The sequence below is a fragment of the Capsella rubella genome, unplaced genomic scaffold, assembly GCF_000375325.1.
Source record: "Capsella rubella cultivar Monte Gargano unplaced genomic scaffold, Caprub1_0 scaffold_5, whole genome shotgun sequence".
Lineage (NCBI taxonomy): Eukaryota > Viridiplantae > Streptophyta > Magnoliopsida > Brassicales > Brassicaceae > Capsella > Capsella rubella.
In genome coordinates this window covers 3,470,672-3,492,268 of record NW_006238919.1, presented here as the reverse complement: position 1 = coordinate 3,492,268, position 21,597 = coordinate 3,470,672, and the positions used below count along the sequence as shown (strand labels likewise).

General features: G+C 32.7%; 3 protein-coding genes across 7 annotated transcripts; 2 read left to right on the top strand and 1 right to left on the bottom strand.

The window, feature by feature from the left end:
• Positions 1 to 5,765: 5,765 nt before the first annotated feature.
• Positions 5,766 to 8,012, bottom strand: LOC17887237. Of its 2 annotated transcripts, XM_023782954.1 has the most exons (7): positions 7,835 to 8,012; positions 7,652 to 7,738; positions 7,164 to 7,406; positions 6,882 to 7,058; positions 6,741 to 6,800; positions 6,329 to 6,475; positions 5,766 to 6,238 (listed from the first exon to the last, which is right to left on the bottom strand). In XM_023782954.1, exons 1-7 carry the CDS (start codon positions 7,976 to 7,978, stop codon positions 5,849 to 5,851), a joined length of 1,248 nt encoding a protein of 415 aa, XP_023638722.1. In that variant the 5' UTR covers positions 7,979 to 8,012; the 3' UTR covers positions 5,766 to 5,848. The 2 variants fall into 2 exon arrangements, with proteins under 2 accessions (XP_023638722.1, XP_023638723.1); XM_023782955.1 differs by lacking the exon at positions 6,741 to 6,800.
• Positions 8,013 to 12,921: 4,909 nt separating this feature from the next.
• Positions 12,922 to 16,689, top strand: LOC17886052 (SNF1-related protein kinase catalytic subunit alpha KIN11). Of its 4 annotated transcripts, none has more exons than XM_006290797.2 (11): positions 12,925 to 13,045; positions 13,467 to 13,662; positions 13,749 to 13,933; positions 14,029 to 14,211; positions 14,472 to 14,603; positions 14,701 to 14,886; positions 14,977 to 15,066; positions 15,151 to 15,234; positions 15,401 to 15,541; positions 15,752 to 15,982; positions 16,311 to 16,689. In XM_006290797.2, exons 2-11 carry the CDS (start codon positions 13,470 to 13,472, stop codon positions 16,422 to 16,424), a joined length of 1,539 nt encoding a protein of 512 aa, XP_006290859.1. In that variant the 5' UTR covers positions 12,925 to 13,045; positions 13,467 to 13,469; the 3' UTR covers positions 16,425 to 16,689. The 4 variants fall into 4 exon arrangements, with proteins under 4 accessions (XP_023638754.1, XP_006290859.1, XP_023638752.1 ...); XM_023782984.1 differs by lacking the exon at positions 12,925 to 13,045 and adding an exon at positions 13,111 to 13,296; XM_023782985.1 differs by lacking the exon at positions 12,925 to 13,045 and adding an exon at positions 13,114 to 13,226.
• Positions 16,690 to 17,476: 787 nt separating this feature from the next.
• On the top strand, positions 17,477 to 17,952 carry LOC17885785 (non-specific lipid-transfer protein 2). The gene is given in 1 exon segment (XM_023783228.1): positions 17,477 to 17,952. A coding segment is annotated over 1 exon segment (315 nt). The 5' UTR covers positions 17,477 to 17,558; the 3' UTR covers positions 17,874 to 17,952.
• Positions 17,953 to 21,597: the final 3,645 nt, after the last annotated feature.

Genomic DNA, 21,597 nt, shown 5'->3' with positions numbered 1-21,597 from the left:
GTGATAGTGGTTCCAATGATGAGTAGTATTAGTAACGATGAAAATAATGTTCTATATAGAAACACATAAAATAGAATAATATACTACAAATTATTTAAGTCTGTAACACAATCTTTAATAATTTAATTGTAGTGGTGGATGTTGTTGTAGTCGTGGTTGTATATATGGTGGTGGTGGTGGTAATGGTGGTGAAGATTGTGGTGATGGTAGTTACGGCGGAAGTAGTTGTTTGTTTGGTTATGACTTGGTTGTGGTGATAGAGAAGGTCCGCCAGTGGATATGGTGAGAAGACACAACCTTAGATGAAAGATACATGTACAAAACAAAACGGGAGACAAAGCTGAAACTAAAACTAACCATTGCCGAATTAAACTGATACTGAGTTATAGACGCTATACCCTAAATGATACAACATAGAGAACCCAAATAAACGATTTAAACACACAATGGCTAAGAAATGTATACCCTAAGGGTAGGCATGACCACAGTTACGGTTAATGCGGTTATGGTTAATTAACCACCGATTAACGGTTATTTTTTTCTTTAACCATAACCTTAACCATTATCTATACGGTTAAAGCGGTTATAGTTATATATGGTTACAGTTAACTACAGTTACGGTTAAATACAGTTGCGGTTATTTGATAATTATTATAATATTAATATACAGACAAAATTTTATATTTTTAACTTTATAATAATAATAAAATAATATATGAAATAATATTTTATTTTACAAGTACAAAATATACGTGATTCAAATATTTATAGTGAATTAGTTAAATCTGGGTATTTGATCAAAACTAAGAAACTGAATATCAAATATACACAGAAATAAAAATATAAATAGTTTAGTATGAAATGTTTTGATTACTTACGAGTTCAACTTGTTGTATTGCTTTTAATAATGTTAAAATCTTATCCAAACATTGGATGTGTATTTTCATTATATACAGTTATAATTATAATTTAAATTTATTTTAATAATTTTAAATGTGCGGTTAACTGTACGGTTAACCGGTGGTTTATTACAGTTACGGTTAATTAACGGTTACGGTTAGTATTTTTTTAATTGTAACTAAATTACTTGTACGATTGACGGTTACAGTTTTTAACCGTTTTATAAACGGTTTGGTTATAGTTAGAAATACGGTTAAGGTTAGCTTTTGGTCATGCCTACCTAAGGGATACAATAAAATCAACCCAAGTGATAATAAATATGAAAAACTTTTGAATTATACACACGAAAAAATATAGAGTAAGATATACAACATAAGCAAATTGATCAAATGTTCATGTGAGTAATATCATTTTTTAAAACCCAAAACATATATATATTTACTCAAATAACAATTTTATTAACTTTGAATGTAATCACGATGCAAACAAGGAATTCACATCCTTTTTATTGCTCATAGTAATAATTAAGAAGTTGAATTTTCTCCTCCAAGCTGACTGTTAAATCTAGAAGAGTCGAAAAAGGCCCTTCTTCAATAACATACCGAAGGCCCTTCTTCAATAGATCACGACCCTGAAGAAGAGACTTCCAAAGATAAGAAGATTTTGCTTCATCAGTTGCTTCTCCAAGACTGTTTACTTAGCATAGCCGTATTAAAATTTTCAAGATCTTTGAACCATGAGTTCTGTCTCTGACCTTCTCTAAAATATACTGGAACATCTCAGCTTTCTTTCTATTATATTGCTCTGGAAGCCCCAAATACTTACCACCACCATCATTATGAATCCCAATCAAATTATGAATTCTTCTTTTCACATCAGGTTTCACACGACTTCCAAAGGTGATAGAAGATTTATGGAAATTAATAGCCTGACCAGATATTTTCTCATAGGTTGTGAATACATCTCTTAAAACCTTGCAAGACTTATCATTAGCAAGAGTAAAGAATAAAGAATCATCATCAAAAAGAAGGTGACTTAGCTGAGGACCTCCATTGCTGATTTTTATTCCTTGAAGTCTTCGACTCCTTATTTCTTGATCAATAAGAAAAGTCAGAACCTCTGCACAAAGGATAAAAAAATAGGGGGAAAGAGGATCTCCTTGACGAAGGCCACGTTCAGGCTGAATATTTCCATGAGGAACACCATTGATTAAAACCGAATAGTTGACAGATGAAACACAAGCCATAATCCACTTAATCCACTGAGAAGCAAAACCCATACTCTTCATAGTTTCTTCTAGAACATTCCACTCAAGTCGATCATAAGCTTTTGCTATGTCTGTTTTCACAGCCATACAAGATTTAGATTGTCTTTTACGCACCTTTAAAGCATGATGAACTTCATGAGCTATAATAATATTATCAGTAATCATTCTCCCAAGAATGAAAGCTGCTTGAGTTTCTGAAATTATTTATGATAAATGAGATTTCAGCCTTTTAACCAAGATCTTGGAAATAATCTTATAGCTCACATTGCAAAGAGCTATAGGCCGATAATCCATCATAGAAGTAGGCCTATCTATCTTAGGAATAAGACATATATTAGTGTGGTTATGAAGGCAGTGCAAATCATTATTCTGAAAAATAACCTTTTATCTCTTTTATAAATATCATCTTTGATATGATCCCAGAACTGATGATAGAAGATACCTGAAAAACCATCTGGACTTGGAGCACGTTGAGGACCAATAGAGAAAATACCAGTTTTTATCTCATCCTCTGTAATATCCCTGATGAGATTGTTGTTCATGTCACTAGTAACTCTACTATGGAACCCATGAAGAACCTGTCTGATATTAAGATCACTCATTAATTGAGATGTATAAGCAGCTTGAAAATATTGAGTAGCAATCTCTGCAATCTGAGTATCATTCCTACAAATAATCCCATTTGCATCTTGAATAGCACTAATCCTATTGCGAAGCTTCCTTTTCTTTGCAGCATTGTGGAAAAAAGAAGTATTTTTGTCCCCAATATTAAGCCAAGTATTCCTGCTCTTATTTTTCCAATGAAATTCTTCTTCAATATAAGCTTCATTAAGTTCCCTTCTAAGAGAGGCACTTTGATTTGGAGTACTGTTACCAGTTGCAATAGCTTTATCCAAAATTCCAAATGATAACGAATAAGAAGAATCTTCTCCTCAGCGTTATGCCTAGTTCGTTTCTTACACTAGATATTTTCTTGCCACAGTGAGCAAGACGTTGAGACAAAGACAAAGTAAAATCTTCTCCCAAAACATATGTTTAAAAGCAGTAAAATAATCTCAATATTTGAAAATGCTTTGTTGCCTTTTTTAAAATAGAATAGAATATTTGTTTGTTCTATATAATAACTTAATCATAATGAAATTAGTTTGTTGTAAAAAATTCTAATCATAGTAAAACAGAGAAAATGTTTTAAAAAGAAATTACATAATTCAAATAATTAATATGAAAACTTTAGTAGTATATATATGTTAAATTAAATGAGAACAAAAATAAAAGGAAAACATAATTAAAAAGAAGAAGAAGACAAAAAGGGCAAAAACTGTCATTAATACATATAATATAGAGAATATGATAGTTTGATGGTTAGAGTGGTTAGAGGGTGAATTATAGTTTTTTTGTTGGTTATGCATTGCAATATCACAAAAATTAACATGACATTGTATATGAACATTGTAAATAAGAAAATATAAAATATTACAATATTGCGTCTTGTAAAATTAGATCCCTAATAGGTTTGACTCTTGAGAAATTTCTTCTTGAAATCATATTTCATGAGAGTTAGAGGACTATTAATACAGAAAACTAAATAAATAAGCTTAAAGTTAACGTGTATTATGTATACATCATTTTTTCTTATCATCATAAATGAATTTCATAGGAAAGAATAAATATATGTACAACATTGGACTTTCTTTGTTTATCTTGGATACTATCCAGGTATTAAAAATTTTCATTTAGGAACAATTCATCAATACACAAAAACAAAAGCAAAGACATTGTTACTAAAACATTAATGTATGATGAAATGGAGGCTATTTATATAGCAAAGGAGACTTTAGGGTTTAATATATTTGTTAATTACGGTATTAAGGTGAGTGTAAAGTAAAATATTGATATCAATAAAGCGATGTAATTATATACATTTTTTCAAATAATCGATTTTTGTGAATGAGGTAAGAGGTTGTTTTGTAAATTTTAACTTCTACAATGCTAATTGTGCAATATTTTATGAAGAGCTCTCTGAGAGTACCACATCAGTTTTTTCTTTTAAAAAGGATTGTCTATTAATATATAGGGGTTGACTCAGGCGCCACGTGTTAAAGGGATATGCTGACTCAGATGACACGTGTTAGAGCTTGAAAGTGATGTGGCATTGTGTATGACAAAACGATATCGTTTTAATACCGTGATTCTAAATTTTTCAAAAAAAATTAGATACTCTGAATGATTACAATTATAATATTTTAATTTTTTTATTATACTACATTTATAAATACAATTGTAATGATAACAATTACATAAATTCTAAAAAATTTAAAATTTAAAATATAACATCACATTATTAGGAATATGGTGATTTATTCTAAGAGGTTTACAGAATTGTTTTGGCTATATTATAATTACAATTAAAATTACAATAGAAAAACAAAATTAAAAATGCCAAAACAATTCTTTAAATGCCACAATGCCACATCACTCTCACGCTCTAAGTCATGTGACACATGTCCGCTGAGTCAACATATCACTTTGACACGTGGCGTATGAGTCTTCATATGTTAATGTGGAGTCTGAAATTGGCACTATTTGTACTAATTAGGTATGAAATTTGAATTGATTTTGTGTTTGAGTAGAAATTCGCACTGTGGTTTGGTACAGATAGAAATCGACACTTCTAAACTTGTACGGGTATGAAACGAACATTTTCCTGTCATCGTGCCTATATTTGTCGCTTGTTATTTTGAATAGAATCAATAATGGTCAAGAAGCGACGGTGAATAATATGATGCTACAACTAAGTGTTAATAACTCAATTGGTTAAGATTTCTGGCAAAAGTTTAGAGGTCGGTTCGAGCAGGTCTGGTCTCGAACATGAGGTGTATCGGTTTCGAGTTTTACCTCACATGTCCCTTAGGGAAAATTTAGAATCTCAAATTCCCCTTCTATTATTTTTTTCGTTTTTATTTTTTATTTTAATTTGAAAAGTGATTGAATTACACTCCTACCTTAACAAATTCTATATTATGCTAAAAACCTGGACTTGATCCACCCACCGAGCACTAATTGGATCTTACCCACAAGACCATATATAAAAACAAAGTGTTCTAATTGGATCATTTGCACCGCTTGTTTTCTTCTTCTCTTCTCTTGTGTTCTAGCTTTTTCTAATAAGTTTATATTAAAACCGAAGGACAATCTTAATGCATATTTAGCACTTGTAATCAATCATATGCATTGTATTGTTACACAGTTTTACCCCAAATAATACTAAATAAGCTATTTTTCCCCTATTTATAACTTCTACTATTTAAAAGTGGTAATCAGTTAAGGTACATATATATAAATATATAGGGAAAAAGTCAATTGAACAATGAAAATTAAAATTTAGGTCATTTAAATCTTGAACCTTTTTTCCGGTCAAACCTTGAACTTTTTGTAACCCATTTAAAACATCATTTTGCTTTGACTTGCTTTTTAGTCATCCCGTCTCTTTGACAAAGCCAAAAATACATGATTTAATCCGAAAACGAATCAGCTAACAAGCGTTAATCACTCTTCATTAGTGGCAAACGATGGAGAAACACAATTTAAATCACGAACATTCAAATTTTGGCCATCTAAAATTTTATCTTACATTTTATTTCACCATCACCATTAATAGATTCATACACAACATACATACATCTATAAAGTACAAAAAGGGTTAGTTCCACCAGGACCACCATAATAGAAATAAGTCTTCCATGTAGGATGATTAGTGCCATACCTAATGGTATAACAACTAGGATGCGTCACAGCAGGTCGTAAATCACTTACAGGTTGTTTCACAGTATTATATTCATCAAGTATTTGAATATTCCTAAAATAACTAGCCTTTTTATATCCAGTTTCTGCAAATGATCCACTTCCCATTACTGTCGTTGTATGTCGTGAGTGATTCTTTAAATTTACGATTTCGCCTCCCCAGTGGACTTCAGCTCCACCAGTTTGTAAAGTATTGAACAATGCGTTGGGCCAATACCCAACATAAAAATGAGGACCAAATTTCAACCACCAATTTCCTGTGCTATGGTCCTATTAATATATAATCAATATTTAAATGTTATATGCTAAGGAGTAATTGTTTAAATTGTATGATGAAAAACAACATGAATTATTTTTTACCTTCCATATACTTACGAAAAGCTCGATTTGTTGACCATCCTGGAAGGAAACTTGAAGAATGGGTGCACCTAGAGCAAATTCCTGGTTGATAGCAACAAAGCCGCTGCACATAGTATTATAGCAACCTGTTCTCCTGTAACTATCAGCCTGTTTCACGTTGTCAAACAGCACACATAAAATTTCATCTATAAACATTGTTTGACGAACTAGTAAAAAAAAATCTATAGCCACTTGCGCAGCCGCAAATATTCGTGGCTATAAGGCGATTTAGTACAAAAAAAGCCACCAATTATTTAAGCTACGACGCTATAGCCACGAATATTAAAGCGCATCCACAAATATTCAAGTAGGTATAGGGATTTTTTTACTATTAGCCAAAAAATTCATAACAATAAAGTGGGAGTAAACTCACAGTCCAATAGACAAATGGTCGAACTAGACGACTACCATTTCTATAAAGTTCAGGGTACACCTAATTAAAAACAACATAATTAATAAACAAAGAAGAATAAATAATAAACATGCAACTACAATAAAAAAGTATAACTAAAACCTGCCAACCAGCTTCAATGGAGTTAAGTAGAGTACTATAATTTCCAGCCACAACCCATACTTGTGCTAGGCTAAATTCGCCGTCATCTTGTACATGAGGTCTCCACACGTTTAGAAACGCTTGGGTGCCATGAAACTTAGTTTGAGGGGAATTTGGTTGCAGTCTAAGTATAGCATACTATATATGTACATAAACATAGATATATAAGAAACTACAATATATACTCATAAAAATTAATAAAAATGATACCATTTTATGTACTTAAATAAATGCGATATATACCTCATGTGTGTCACTTTGTCTCGGTTGATTAACTGATTTACGTGAAAACATATTGTTGGGTTCCTTTTTTCCATATTTTTCTATTGATTTTGCTCGTAAAATATCTTCTTTTCTCGTTCGTCTGATCGGAATACTATCTTTTGGACATATACCATTGATTGTCCAAAGTTGAGCAACCATATTTTGTTTTTTGTTATTTGAGTATTTATTGGTCCATCCTTCTGGGTAAGAACTTGGTCTCATCTACAACAAAAACGTTTTAGATTTAAAGTAATGGATAATATTCAAAATTGACAAAGTGAAATGTACCTAGATAACCCACTTTCAACTGGTTATTTTTAGCGTTAGTATCAAGTTTTGGTATAGTATAAATACTTTTCGGTGAATGGTGCGATTTTTTAATAAAAGGTGATAAAACCAAAACATGAAGTGCATATACTTAAAACACTACAATAATATTGATTCAAAAAATTTACAAAAATTTGAACCTGAATGGTGTGGTTTTTGAATAAAGGATGATCATAAATTGGATGATTTTTCATGTGAACACAATCTATGATATCTCCATCTGGACTCTATTTAAGAATTATAAAACATACACACAAATAAGAGTTAAGAGCAATTAATATATATATGTAATTTTGTGTAACTAATCCACAAATTAAGTAAACCTTGATGGATTTAACATAAGGTTTATTGAGTTTCTTCAGGAGCCGATCTACTTTAACATCACGAGTATTGGAATACTCGCTTCTCGTGACTATTCCTAATAGTATAACAATCACAATTAAACTGGTCGTTATCCGACAAATCATGATAAAATTACCCAAATGCTTTGATATTTTATGAAGTGTTTCTAGTTGGTTACAAATGAATGAGTTGAATACTTCATATATAATACTAAAGAAAAGTCATGTACACAAAAAATAAAAAAATCTATGCACTATATATATTTGATACTTTTATTTATTGTAATAAGAAACTCATAATAAAGTATTACTTTAAAGCAAAATAATATCTGGTTAAAGTGAATACTATTTATTGATATAGATTAATTATTGTTTTGTCATTTTTTATTTATACTAATGATTAATGTAATATAATTTTTCTAAAAAGTGGAAACTTAATCAGTAAAGATAATTTATATTTATTTTAGCTTTTGAAAAGTAAATATAGTTAGAAATGAATATCGTATAAAATTATTTCGAAACAAAATACTCTTTATTGAATATTTGGCATATTTTAATTCATAAACTCAAAGAAAGATTTATGTGGTTGTCTATTTTGGGACGTACACATTTGACATTACCACCAATTGGCCTAAAATTTCCAAAATTATCCCTTAATCACTGTTAAAGAAAAATAGTAATCCAAATTAGAGAGGATAAATTTTGGAATACATGACTTAAAATTTGATTACCCAACATGTTTTGTAACGCCCTAACCGTCACTTCTCCAGTGGACCCCATGTTTACTCTCAACCTATGGTCCCATATCCGACAGTTGGTTTGATACATCTGAGAGGCTTATAGACTTATTTACCGACCGTACAAATCACCACATGATCTTTCCATGTTTCTTGGCCTCACTCAAACAATTCCGACAATCAATTGGTCACCCATCCCTTGACTACTCCAGCATTATCACGCTTAATTGTGAAGTTCTCTAAGGTTTCTTGACTGAAAAAATAAGTGCACTTTGGTGACATAGGTGATCAAATAAATTCATTTAAGCCTCTCCGCAAACCAGGGTCCCACAGTTCTCCCCTAATAATAGTCTGCAACGTCCTTGTTGCGCACCAAGACCGTCACCCCCTAACGGTGTGAGCCCACTTGACTTCACACGCTTCTGGGATCCGCTCTAATACCACTTGTAACGCCCCGACCGTCATTTCTCCAGTGGTCCCCATGTTCACTCTCAGCCCCCTTGGACCCACATCTCTTAATGGGCCTCACGTCTTCTCACTAGACCTGTGAGCCCACCCATATCCGACGGCCGGTTTGCTACGTCCGGGAGGCTTAATGATTTGTTTACCGACCCTACAAATTACCATAATATCTTTCTCTGTGTGTTGATCTCACTCACACAGTTTCGACAATCATTTCTTGGAAGATTACCCATCCTTTGATAACTCCACATACTACTCCAGTATAAACACGCTTAACAATGGAGTTTTCTCAGGATTCTTGACCAAAAAGATAAGTACACTTTGATAATATAAATGGCCAAAGCAATCATTTAAGCCTTTCCACAAATCAGGGTCCCACACGTTTACCCATAGATCTGCGGGTTTACTAGGTTATTATCAAAACAACAAAAGTTCGATTCGTGGAAAAAAAGTAATGGTCGATTTTGTAAATGAGCTTCATGAAAGCATCCATTCTCTTTTGGGCTTAATGATTCCTTATCAGAAACAAAGATATGATACATTAAATATAAAATAAATACAAATCATATATACAATCTTATTGATTTGAGCATATTCGATATGCAATACTCATTCCATAACTAATTACACGGAAAATAGAAGCTAATGATCTAAACTGTATTCAACAATCTCTAATTTACGCCTTTTTAAAGCTAACATGCCTAAATTGTATTCAGTTACTACTAACTCGAATATGTACTAACAAAATCAGAGCTCCCCAATTTTTTGTTCTTCATCTCCAAAACTCTTATGTGCACCACATCTAAACCCTTAGTAAGTAGGCTATATATAAATATTTATTCATGTAGGTTATAGTATACTCACAAAACACATACCTATTCTCAACAGCTTTAGCTTGCCACCAATTCAAAAGATATGTCTACCTCCTACACATTCCTCAGATATGTATTTTGTGATTATTGTGATTAACTTTAAACCTCTAATATTATGGGGTTCCTTTGCTGAACAAATGTTTTCAGCATGTGATCAAGATGACCAAGATATGGTTATTTTTCTAATGAGATTTGCAAAAATCAAAAATTACAAATGTAACGAATAATCTTTAAATACTTTTAGTTCTTAATTAAATTCTATAATATTTTAAACAATAATCTATACTACTCTAGATGTTACAAGTGTCTCAAATGCTTTCAATGCATCTTTTGTCACTCAAACATTTTGTATTTAAATTTCTATGTTTTAGTGACCTGTATATTTTATGTTGTATATAGTTTACCAAAGGATGGATTAGCTCTCACTTTGCTTGAAAATAGACCAAGACGCGATAACGACCTTGCTTTATCTCACATTTCCATCTATGAATATCAGAGATATCTATACTATAATTGAGGTATTAGTTTAAATGATAATAGGTATTATGAATATGTTTAATAAATAATTCCATATGTTGACCTAAATTTGTCTAGTTCAAGATGCATGTTCAAGTTATGGATCAAACTAGGGAAATGAAATTGATGATATTTGCATGGCTACTGAAATTGTAGGCTATGTTGCAAACAGTCTCATTCAAGGAGCATACGATGAGGTTATTGATTTTGGCATATATTTTAGATTCATAATTTTAATTTGATAATTGGATTTACTAAATTTTATTCAATCCCAATTCATAGATTGAGGATCCACAAGATTTTTCCAAGAAAAATAAAGGATTTATGCGGGAAAACTAATTACGAGTTTCTAGCATGTGTTGGAAATGAGAACCTTTGAAATGACTTGGACATCTACAAGGTTTTAAGAGTGTTATCTGGTTGCAAATTATATAATTTACATTATTAATCACTTTTATTATGTTATTAAGTTCACATATACAAACAGGACAACACTATTGTGTATTAGATAAGCCTTTTTACTTACTAGTAGTCAAGATGGTAGCAATTCTTATACTCCTTCAAAATGGTTAAGTGATGATTCATCATCTCCTTTAGCATTGTCTTCCACTTCGAAGAAGGTTTCAGCAGTCTAATTTGACGACAAAATTTGTTATTATCTTATCCATTGTTGTTAGGTTAAGCATGGTCAACAATGTTCATAACCAGAAAAATAACAAAGATCCTCTCAATCTTGCTGGTTTGATCTTAATAAACAAAAATAAAAGAAGTTTATTTTTGAAGAAATTCCACTGTTTTTTACGTGGAACCAGAAAAGCAAAAAAAAAAATCCAAAGGAGGTAGAGGACAATCAGGAATCGAAGGACAACATATGTTTCAACGACACTCGTGCTCCCCACATCCCATAGTGAACTGCTTGGTCGGATAAAATCCTTATCCAGCTGCTTCTTCAGCTTTGCAATCTCTAATGAAACCATCATGTCGGGTGCCATAATATCGGCATCGTCCCCTATAACGCCCGTGAATGGAGTGTTCCAGGAGTAACCGCATGAAACTGAGATTATCTTCATCGATGATTTCTTGGTGTATTCGATTAATGTCGAAAAGCACAAGATTCATTTGAGGGTTGTTTTGGAGAAACTGCGGGAGCAGAAGCTGTTCGCTAGGTTGAGCAAGTTAAATTTCTGGAAGCGAGAGATCAGGTCTTTGGGTCACATTATCTCACCGGATAGGGTTTTAATGGATCTAAAGAAGATCCAGGCTATGAGAGAAGGGTCAAGGCCAAAGAATGCTACCAAGATCAAGAGTTTGCTATAGTTTGCTCGAGTTTGGGTTGTTATCGAAGGTTCTTCATCATAGGTTTCGCGAGTAAGACACAAGCTATGACTAACTAATAGGAATTAGTGTTATTTTTATGTGGTCTCTGGAGTGTGAGGAGAGTTTTGAGAAACTGAAAGCGATGTAGACTCGTACACCAATTTTGGCATTGCTAGAGCAGGGCATCGATTTATATTGTGGTATATACAGATGCGTCGAGAGTGGGTCTTGAATGTGTATTCATGCAGCAGGGTAGGGTGATTGCTTGTACTTAGAGGAAGTTGAGGAAGCATAAAGGCAACTAATGTACTTACTATTTGGAGATGGCTGGAGTTGTTTTCACCTTGAAGGTTTGGAGATCCTATCTTTATGGCGGGAATGTTCCTGCACTTGAAGAAACCAAATGTTATAGTTAATTTTAGTAAGATTTTTCATCTATGTTTATCGAACGTCAACAAAGAAATCAAGATTATGGATTTGTCATGGTTAACATTGACGATTAAAACAAACCCATCACCTAGTGTAGGAGATGGTAAAGATTGTATGATATGCGATGTAAGTGATGGTTCGCAACCTTTAGATTTGCAGTTTCATTACCAGAGATACAATCCAAACAAAATGATCATATTAAATGAGGCGATTAAATATCAAAAAAGTAATAACGAATTTATAAATTTGTTCGCGCTAAGAATAGAAATAATATGTAATACCACTTTTTATTATTTCATTATATTAAAATGTTGATGCATGAATGTATAGAGATTTCATTTGTATGTTTAGCGAAATATTTATAATCTTCGTTGAAATTAATAAAAGACATGAAATATATACATATCTTCAAATTAATTTTTCCTATTTCATCAAATAATTTTGTTTTTACGTTGTTAATATTTTATCAATATACTTAACACATGTTACATTCTTTACAAACTTTGAAATTTTAAAAATAATTCATGTTTATTTTCTTTTGGTCCTCTTCTAAAACAGACAACCTAATATTTTTGTTATATGATGATAAATTTAAAAACCTAAAAAATAAAATAAAAACTAGTTTTTTTTGAAAGAAAAATAAAGAAAAAAGTCAGAAATGTCCCTAATTCAAGGGCTTGCAATAAAACATTTTATCTGGGTTTTTGTGGTTTCTTGATTCTTCTTCGTCATTACCAATTTACATACTCTCTCTGAGATCATCACCTTCATGACTTTTTAAGTACCTGACCTGACTCAGCTCTGCGTCACATACGACTTGGAAAAAAACTAAGTTCCCAAGATTTTCTTCAGATTACTCCGTAAGTTACATATCTGCTCTTCTCTCTCTCTCTCTCTTACGATTCTTCTCTGCTTCTCTCTCAGTTAGATTCTTCTCTTGTTTCTGCGTATTGCTTCGCTCTTTGTTTCAATTGTTCTTCTGGGCTTTTTGATTTTGGGATCTACTCGAAGAGGGTTTGCGAAATTAAGTACCTTTTTGTGGTAAATTGACTTTTTTGTTTGTTTGGGTTTGTAAAGTCTATCACTTTCGTCGTTCTAATCCCTAAAATTCGTAAGTCTATGGTTCGATTTCAGAGTAAAACCTCCATTACAAGTAGATTATGTTGTCTCTGTTTCTTACAAGCTTGATTTAGAAATGGAATTGAGTTAATATCTTGAAGGTTTAGTGATGTTCTTCTTCTTGTATTGAGAAGTTGTTAAAGAGAGCTTGTTAATGTTCAGGAAATGGATCATTCATCGAATAGATTTGGCAATAATGGAGTGGAATCGATTTTGCCTAACTACAAGCTTGGTAAAACTCTTGGAATTGGATCTTTTGGGAAGGTGAAAATAGCAGAGCATGTTGTCACAGGGCATAAGGTTGCTATTAAAATCCTCAATCGTCGTAAGATCAAGAACATGGAAATGGAAGAGAAAGGTGTTGTAAATGTATTGCTAGGTTCTAGCTTGAGTGGTTTGCTTGTGGGTTTTATCTTAATGTATGTACATTTTTTTTCTTTATAGTGAGAAGGGAGATCAAGATTCTCCGATTGTTTATGCATCCTCATATTATTCGGCAGTATGAGGTAATTGAGACCCCGAGTGACATATATGTTGTCATGGAGTATGTCAAATCCGGAGAGCTGTTTGATTATATTGTAGAGAAAGGTAGATTACAAGAGGATGAGGCTCGTAACTTTTTCCAGCAGGTATGTTTTTTTCTGACGAAAACCAGTGTGTTTGTAGCGTATTTTGTCTCGGCTGATTTTAGAGTGTTGAAAGCGTGTGGCTTGTGTCCGAGCAGATAATATCTGGTGTTGAGTATTGCCATCGTAATATGGTTGTCCATAGAGACCTGAAGCCTGAGAATTTATTATTGGATTCGAGGTGCAATATTAAGATTGCTGACTTTGGGCTTAGTAATGTCATGCGGGATGGTCATTTTCTGAAGACAAGCTGTGGAAGCCCCAATTACGCTGCTCCCGAGGTATTCATTTTTTAGTAAAGTTACGAGTTCTTTCATTACCTATGTCTCCTTTTGCTTTCTTTTGATCTGAAGCTTTTAACCATTTGTTCACACATTTTTTTTTATCTGAAGCATTTAACCATTTGTTCAAACATTTTTTTATCTATTTATGTTCAATGGTTCGTTCTGAATTTTTTATTACATATGTCTCGTTTCTCCATTCATAGATTATGATCTGAAACATTAAATTTCAATGAATCACCTGTTACTACTTGTTGTAGGTTATATCAGGTAAATTATATGCTGGACCTGAAGTAGATGTATGGAGTTGCGGAGTAATATTGTATGCTCTATTGTGTGGTACTCTTCCATTTGATGATGAAAACATTCCTAACCTTTTCAAGAAAATAAAGGTATTGTACATTTTACTTTGATTCAGCTCAAAGACCCTTCTCAAATGGATTCATATTTATGTGAAGTAACTAATTCAATGTTTTATTTTATCTCTAGGGTGGGATTTACACTCTTCCTAGTCATTTATCATCTGAGGCTAGAGACCTGATCCCAAGGATGCTTATAGTTGACCCAGTGAAACGAATTACCATTCCAGAGATCCGCCAACACCGTTGGTTCCAGACCCATCTTCCTCGTTATCTTGCTGTTTCTCCTCCAGATACAGTAGAGCAGGCTAAAAAGGTTGGTTTTACCGTTTAAGCGCCATTTGGAAATTAAAAGAGTCACTTGTGGTGATACTGATCGTTACAGCTTCTCTCTTACATTTTCCAGATCAATGAGGAGATAATTCAAGAAGTGGTCAACATGGGATTTGACAGAAACCAAGTCATGGAATCTCTTCGCAACAGAACACAAAATGATGTATGTTATTTTTTGTCTGTAGTCTTTTATTTACTTAAACTAGTTTCCAATAGTCACTGAAACGCTACTTGCTACTCGTATCAGGCTACTGTTACATACTACCTGTTATTGGACAACCGGTTCCGTGTTCCAAGTGGCTATCTTGAATCCGAGTTTCAGGAGACAACAGTATGTGTTTCTCTTTTCTCCCAGTGGATAGCTTTCAAACATTTAAATCTCATAAGGGCCACGAAAAATATAAAACTTTACGACATGATATAGTGAACTGGTCAGACCCAAGGTCTCACTTTGGTTTTCTACTAACATTTTCACCTTCTCAATTTTACTCATCTAGGACAGTGGTTCCAATCCTATGCGCACACCTGAAGCGGCTGCATCACCTGTAGGCCATTGGGTTCCTGCACATGTGGATCACTACGGGTTAGGAGCAAGATCACAAGTCCCAGTTGACCGAAAATGGGCTCTTGGACTTCAGGTCTGTTCCAGATTGCTGATTCTTTTTGTTTTTCACCATAACCTCGCCTGAATGCAACATACAATCCTATATATGTTTCGTCTTTTGCCAAAATCATCAAATTATTCGGAAATTTGGTATCTGAAATTTTGTTTTCTTGTTTCGAATGAGTACTCTTTACCTCGACATACCCAAGCCATATTCAATCTTTTACCATTCTATTTTGAACAGTCCCATGCGCATCCTCGTGAAATCATGAATGAAGTTTTGAAAGCTCTTCAAGAACTCAATGTGTGTTGGAAGAAGATTGGTCACTACAACATGAAATGTCGATGGGTTCCTGGTATTGCTGATGGTCAGAATACTATGGTCAACAATCAGCTCCACTTCAGAGACGAATCCAGCATTATTGAGGATGACTGTGCCATGACTTCACCCACTGTCATCAAATTTGAACTTCAGGTAACTACAAACTCACACATATATTTGGATCAACAAGAAACCTAGGAGAGAAAAAACCGACTGCCCAGTTCGGTTAGGTAGGTTTATGAACCGATAAACGATTCTACATTACCAGAATCAAGTTATAGCAAAGACTAGGATTTGCTGTTGTTATTGTTATATCCCAATAGTATTTTAGGTTACTTAGTTGTTTTCCCAGTAGTTCAACAAAACTAAACCAGCTAGGACAGACTTAAACCTTCATTAAAACTTGAACAAACTGGTTTCGAACAACAATGGTCACGTAGTTTTACGCTTTTTATGAGTTTCCTTTTGATCTTTGAAACAGTTGTACAAAGCTCGCGAAGAGAAGTACTTGCTAGATATCCAGAGAGTTAATGGTCCTCAGTTTCTCTTCTTGGATCTATGTGCTGCCTTTCTTACAGAGCTCCGTGTGATCTGAATGAAGCCTTTAACCATTTGTTCAGACATTTTTCTCCATTCCTGTTTAATGGTTTGTAATAGTAGAGAGAACATAATATAATATGTGTCTGCAGTGTTTACTTTGCCGGGTTACTTTTATATACCTGGATTCTGAGTTAAACTCTACTGTAATAGTAACTGTCATGTTCCTCTTTTTGATGGTTTTTAAGGTTTGATCATGTGTAAATAAAAAAAACTAGCTGTGTCATGTAATGAAAAAGACAATAATTCTAACACTATACACATGTCATGCTTGGCTCAAAAACATTGTATGCAATGTCTATTAAACTTAACTTCTTAATTAGCATCAATAAAAGAAGTGGAACATTACATTGTGTGACATATTAGAGTAATTTTGTGTGACAACATTCTTTTGAAATCTCTTTTTTTTTTTTTTTTAAATCTACTTTGATTTTAAAATCAATGGATTCTGCGAGAATTTCCAAATTTTATAAAAATTTCTTAATTCATCAAAGTTGGGGGAATTTCAAAAATATCTTTTTTCCAATACCACTTTTTTAAAAATACTCATCTTTAATAAATTTAATTTTTTTTATAAAAGTTTATGATTCGATAAAAAGTATCCTTAATATTTAAACATCTACTCCCTTTATACCAATACATATTATGTTTTGTAGGCTTTTTTTATTTGTTATAATTTATTAGCTTTATGCAAGTTTCTATGCATAATTTTTACTAATTTAATGATATATGATTATTTAATTTTTTCAGTATATTCTCCTATTGTTTGAATTTTTATAAATAATCAAACAATTAATGTTTATTAATCTTTTGTGCTTTTAACCAAAAACTCTTTATAATGAGACAAAGGGAGTAGTACTTTATATTTACAAGTTGCAATGATTTCAAATCTTCAACATATTTAAAACATATGGATACCATATTAAAAGTGAATTTTTATAAAGAAAACATGGTCAAAGTTATTAACTATATATATACATTGCCAAATCAAATCTTTTTAGACTTTAATTTCTAGTTATTTAGGTAACCTCATAACATATATAAATTATATATATAACAACTCAACACATTCCTCATAAACAAATAACTCTTACCATCAACACCAAAATCAAAAATCTCAATATTCTAAGACATGAAGTTTACAACATTGACATTGCTTGTGCTGGTGACAATACTTCAACTGTCTCCAACTTTGATCAGAGCCACAATAGCTAATGGTCCGATAGAAGAGAAGGTGACATGCGTTCTAATGGATGTCTTCTGGCCATGTTTGCTACCGTTAACCCAACCTGAAGCACTACCGAATTAACATTGTTGTAAAGTAATGGTAGAACACATACCATGTTTGTGTCAGTTCATTAAAGGAGAGTGGTCACGAGCACTTTTTGATTCTCCTGGTAGTCACAAAACATACAAGCTTTGTAATATTCCTCAACCTAAATGTTGAAAGCTCATGTGATAGATCTATGAATTGATTATTAATAATAATAATAATAATGAATGAGTATTTTTATTATTTTATGGTTTATGATGTTGGTGCAATAAAAAAAATTTATCTTGCTACAAAACATACATAACCATTGTAACGTCCAGACCGTCATTTCTCTAGTGGGCTCTATGTTCATATTTAGCCCATGGGCCCACCTCCCTTAATGGGCATCACGTTCTTTTACTACGCATGTGAGCTCATCCATATCCGATGACCGGCTAAAAGACTTGTTTTCCGACCATACAAATCACCACATGATCTTTTTCTATGTTTTGGCCTCACTCACACAGTTTCGATATTCACTTCTGGGAATGTCACCTATCTTTGCACTAGTCTAATATAAACACGCTTAACTTTGTAGTTCTCCTAGGACATTTGATCAATCGCGATTAGACATCTCATTAATTTACATTTTTATAATTCTGATATTTTATATACCAAGATATTAATGAAAAGATAAAATAATGTATAAAGAAAAAAGATAAATACATTTTTTTGGAAAACCGTATATGAAATAAATAATTACTCAGATATAGCACAATTGTTGGAATATTGCTAGATTATGCAAATCTTTTGAAAATTACTCATATGTTTAGTGTCATGGGTGTAATTATAATCAACACCATTTTTCTATTCATTAAACAATTCTACGTCATACTTGAAAATCCACATCGTACCCAAAATATTCATATCATACTCACAATATCCACGTCATTAATCATTAATGATTAAAAAGGGGGAAACTAAATCGTTTGGGTCATTTTTCACGAACAAGAAAAAAAAATTTATTTCCCTCTCTCGAAAATTCAGACGATGAACGAAAACCATCACCGCTTCTCTTCCTCTCCCTCGTCTCTTCAGGCCGCTTCGAGTCATACTGACGAGATGCTATATCTCTCTCGTCGTCATTGTTTTCGCATTTCGTCTCAACTCGAGTTGGGACTTTTCGTTTCCCGACAAAAACAATAGAGAAGTACGAAACGTCATTTTCAACTTTTTGTCTGAGTTATGCAACATTGTGGCTGAGTTATGCTATATTACGGCAGAGATATGCTACATTACAGCTGAGTTATGCTTAATAATTACGTACACATTTTCACACACACATGCGTGATAAATTCATAAATGAATATGTTTATTCAAATATTCCAAAAACAATATTCAAAATAATTCAAGTTTTGTGTTTGATTGTAAAATAATACGTCACGACTGAGTTTTATACTTTTCACGGCTGACTTATGAGTGAAAGTTTAATTTAAAGGGACATATGTATGTTAACATTAGTATTAGTTATAATAATGTTAATATTATAATATTAATATACAATAAAAATTTCACACTTACAACCCATTCATATTTTACATTGATCAACTGTCGAGGAATGGAAGCGAAGTATAGAGTTTGGGATTTATCGTTTTGTTGGATTAGTTTAAAAGGTACAAACATGAGCTAATTTCATGATATTTATCTTGGTAAATTGAAGTGAGAAAAATGTTAATTACACCTTATTAAAGTGTTTTAATTACGTGAATGTATCAAATATTCACATTTGCCATATTTGAGGTTTGGCCGAGTTATGCTAGCGACATGGTTGACTTATCACAGAATAATTCAAGGTTTGGCTGAGTAGCCTGAGTTATTCTAACGACATAGCTGACTAAACAAAGATAAATTCGTGGTTTGGCCGAGTTATGCCAACGACATGATTGACTTAATGCTTACTATTTTGGGTTTGGGGAAGTTATTCTAATGACATCATGTAGCTCAGCTTTACCTAATGACTAAACTCATTCAATCCGTAGTCATCGAGAACCAACTTCACAAGCTTGACGTGCGTTCTTTCCACATCTATCTGCTCAACTCTACACCCTCTATCGTCGATGTTAAATACATATTTGTGTTTCTTTAGCCAATTACTGGAAACAACAATTAGTGGAAACGGATCCATCAACGAAAATGAAGAAGAATGAGGAACCAAGTGAAGAACTAGGTGAAGAACAACAAAGTATAAAAAATAAAAAAAAGTTTGAAAATCCCATGTTGAAGAAGAAGACGTTTTGCATTTCCATCCTTGATGATGACATGGAATAATGCATTTGACATGGCAAGTCCATCACCAAACGAACATATAACTCTTCTAAATAAATCAGCGATCAAACAAAACTTTAAGTCACCACAACAAGAATACTATTATTGTATCAAGGCCGAGTTTTCCGTTAATCCAGCTCATTACGGCTGAGTTATGACTATGAAACATAAGTCAGTCGTAACGACATCTCATAACTGAGTCGTTGTCGATAACTCAGCCAGCCAGAGAAAGTTAATTCAGTCGTGTCGAAGCAATAACTCAACCATAATTTTGATAAATCAACCATCGGGTCTAAACACAGTTTCAACTACGGCTAGGTTATGCGCGTAAGTTAGCCGTTAGCTCATAACTCAGCCAGATTTTATTAAGTCAGCTGTAACTATTGACTGAGTTCTGCTCATAAGTCAGCCATTCGCTCATAACTTAGCCCTTCGCTCATAACTCAGTCGTTTTCCTTAAATTAGCCGCAACATAATGGCTGAGTTATTTAATACATGTGCAATATTTATGACATGGAGATGCGTTTTCTCTAACGCGACAATAACATTCTTTGTAATTATGTTTTTTCCAATAACGTGTAACAAAGGACACGCTGGAAATCGAAAATATACCCAAAATATTCTAGTAATAAAAAAAAACTTGTATGTATCTAGTCATTTCACCTAAATTGTGTAGTATCTAAGTAAATGTCCCTATTTGAAATATATGAAATTTACAATCATAGTATGTAATATTGGATATAAATGTTAATCCTCTTTTAGTTATTTTTTTTTTATCAACCGATTAGTTATATTTCTTATTCCAAATAAAATAAATTTGTGAATATTAGTTGTGATTATGGCTAGTCGTGTCTTTTAAAATATAAATTTTCTTCTTTTGGTGTTACTGGAAATCCGAAAAGGTAATACCCTAAATTATGAACGTTTCTTAAGTTCTTATAAATACTTTTTATTAGATAAACGATATTCAAAAAGCGTTGTTAAGGCGAATAGTTGCGTACAAGACGTTGAACCGAGAGCATAAATAGGTCAACGGTTTGTTCGGGAAAGAAATAATCAGTAATCTAATAGATGATTACAATTAAGCCCGAAAGATGTTGGAAGAGTAGAAGACAAAGGAAGAGAAGAGAATGCAAGATACTGGTAAAGATGTTGCATCAAGGATTCTAAATCTGGAAAAAATATAGTAGCGAGTTTACATGATGAAGTAGAAATGAAAAGAAAGGAGATAGCGAGCTTGATGATAAGTAATGAACAAGTGTTACTACTACGAGGAAGGCCGTGTAGCAAACTGAACTCAAGCATGCACACAAGCAATTATGTAACCAAGACTTTAAGATTCTTAACTGTGGCATTAAATGCAAGACCAATTTGTACATTTGCAGAAGAAAATATCATGATTAATTTAAAAAGATATAGGTAAAGTTAAGAAAAGATCTCAATCTAAACAAACAAAAAAAGATATAAAAGAAATGTATACTACTAAAACATAAAAAAATAAAAATAAGAAAATAAAAGTTCTTTCCTTTCTTTTCCTTTTTCTCTTTCTTTTCCTTTCTCTCTCTCTCTCTCTCTCTCTCTCTCTACTCGTACT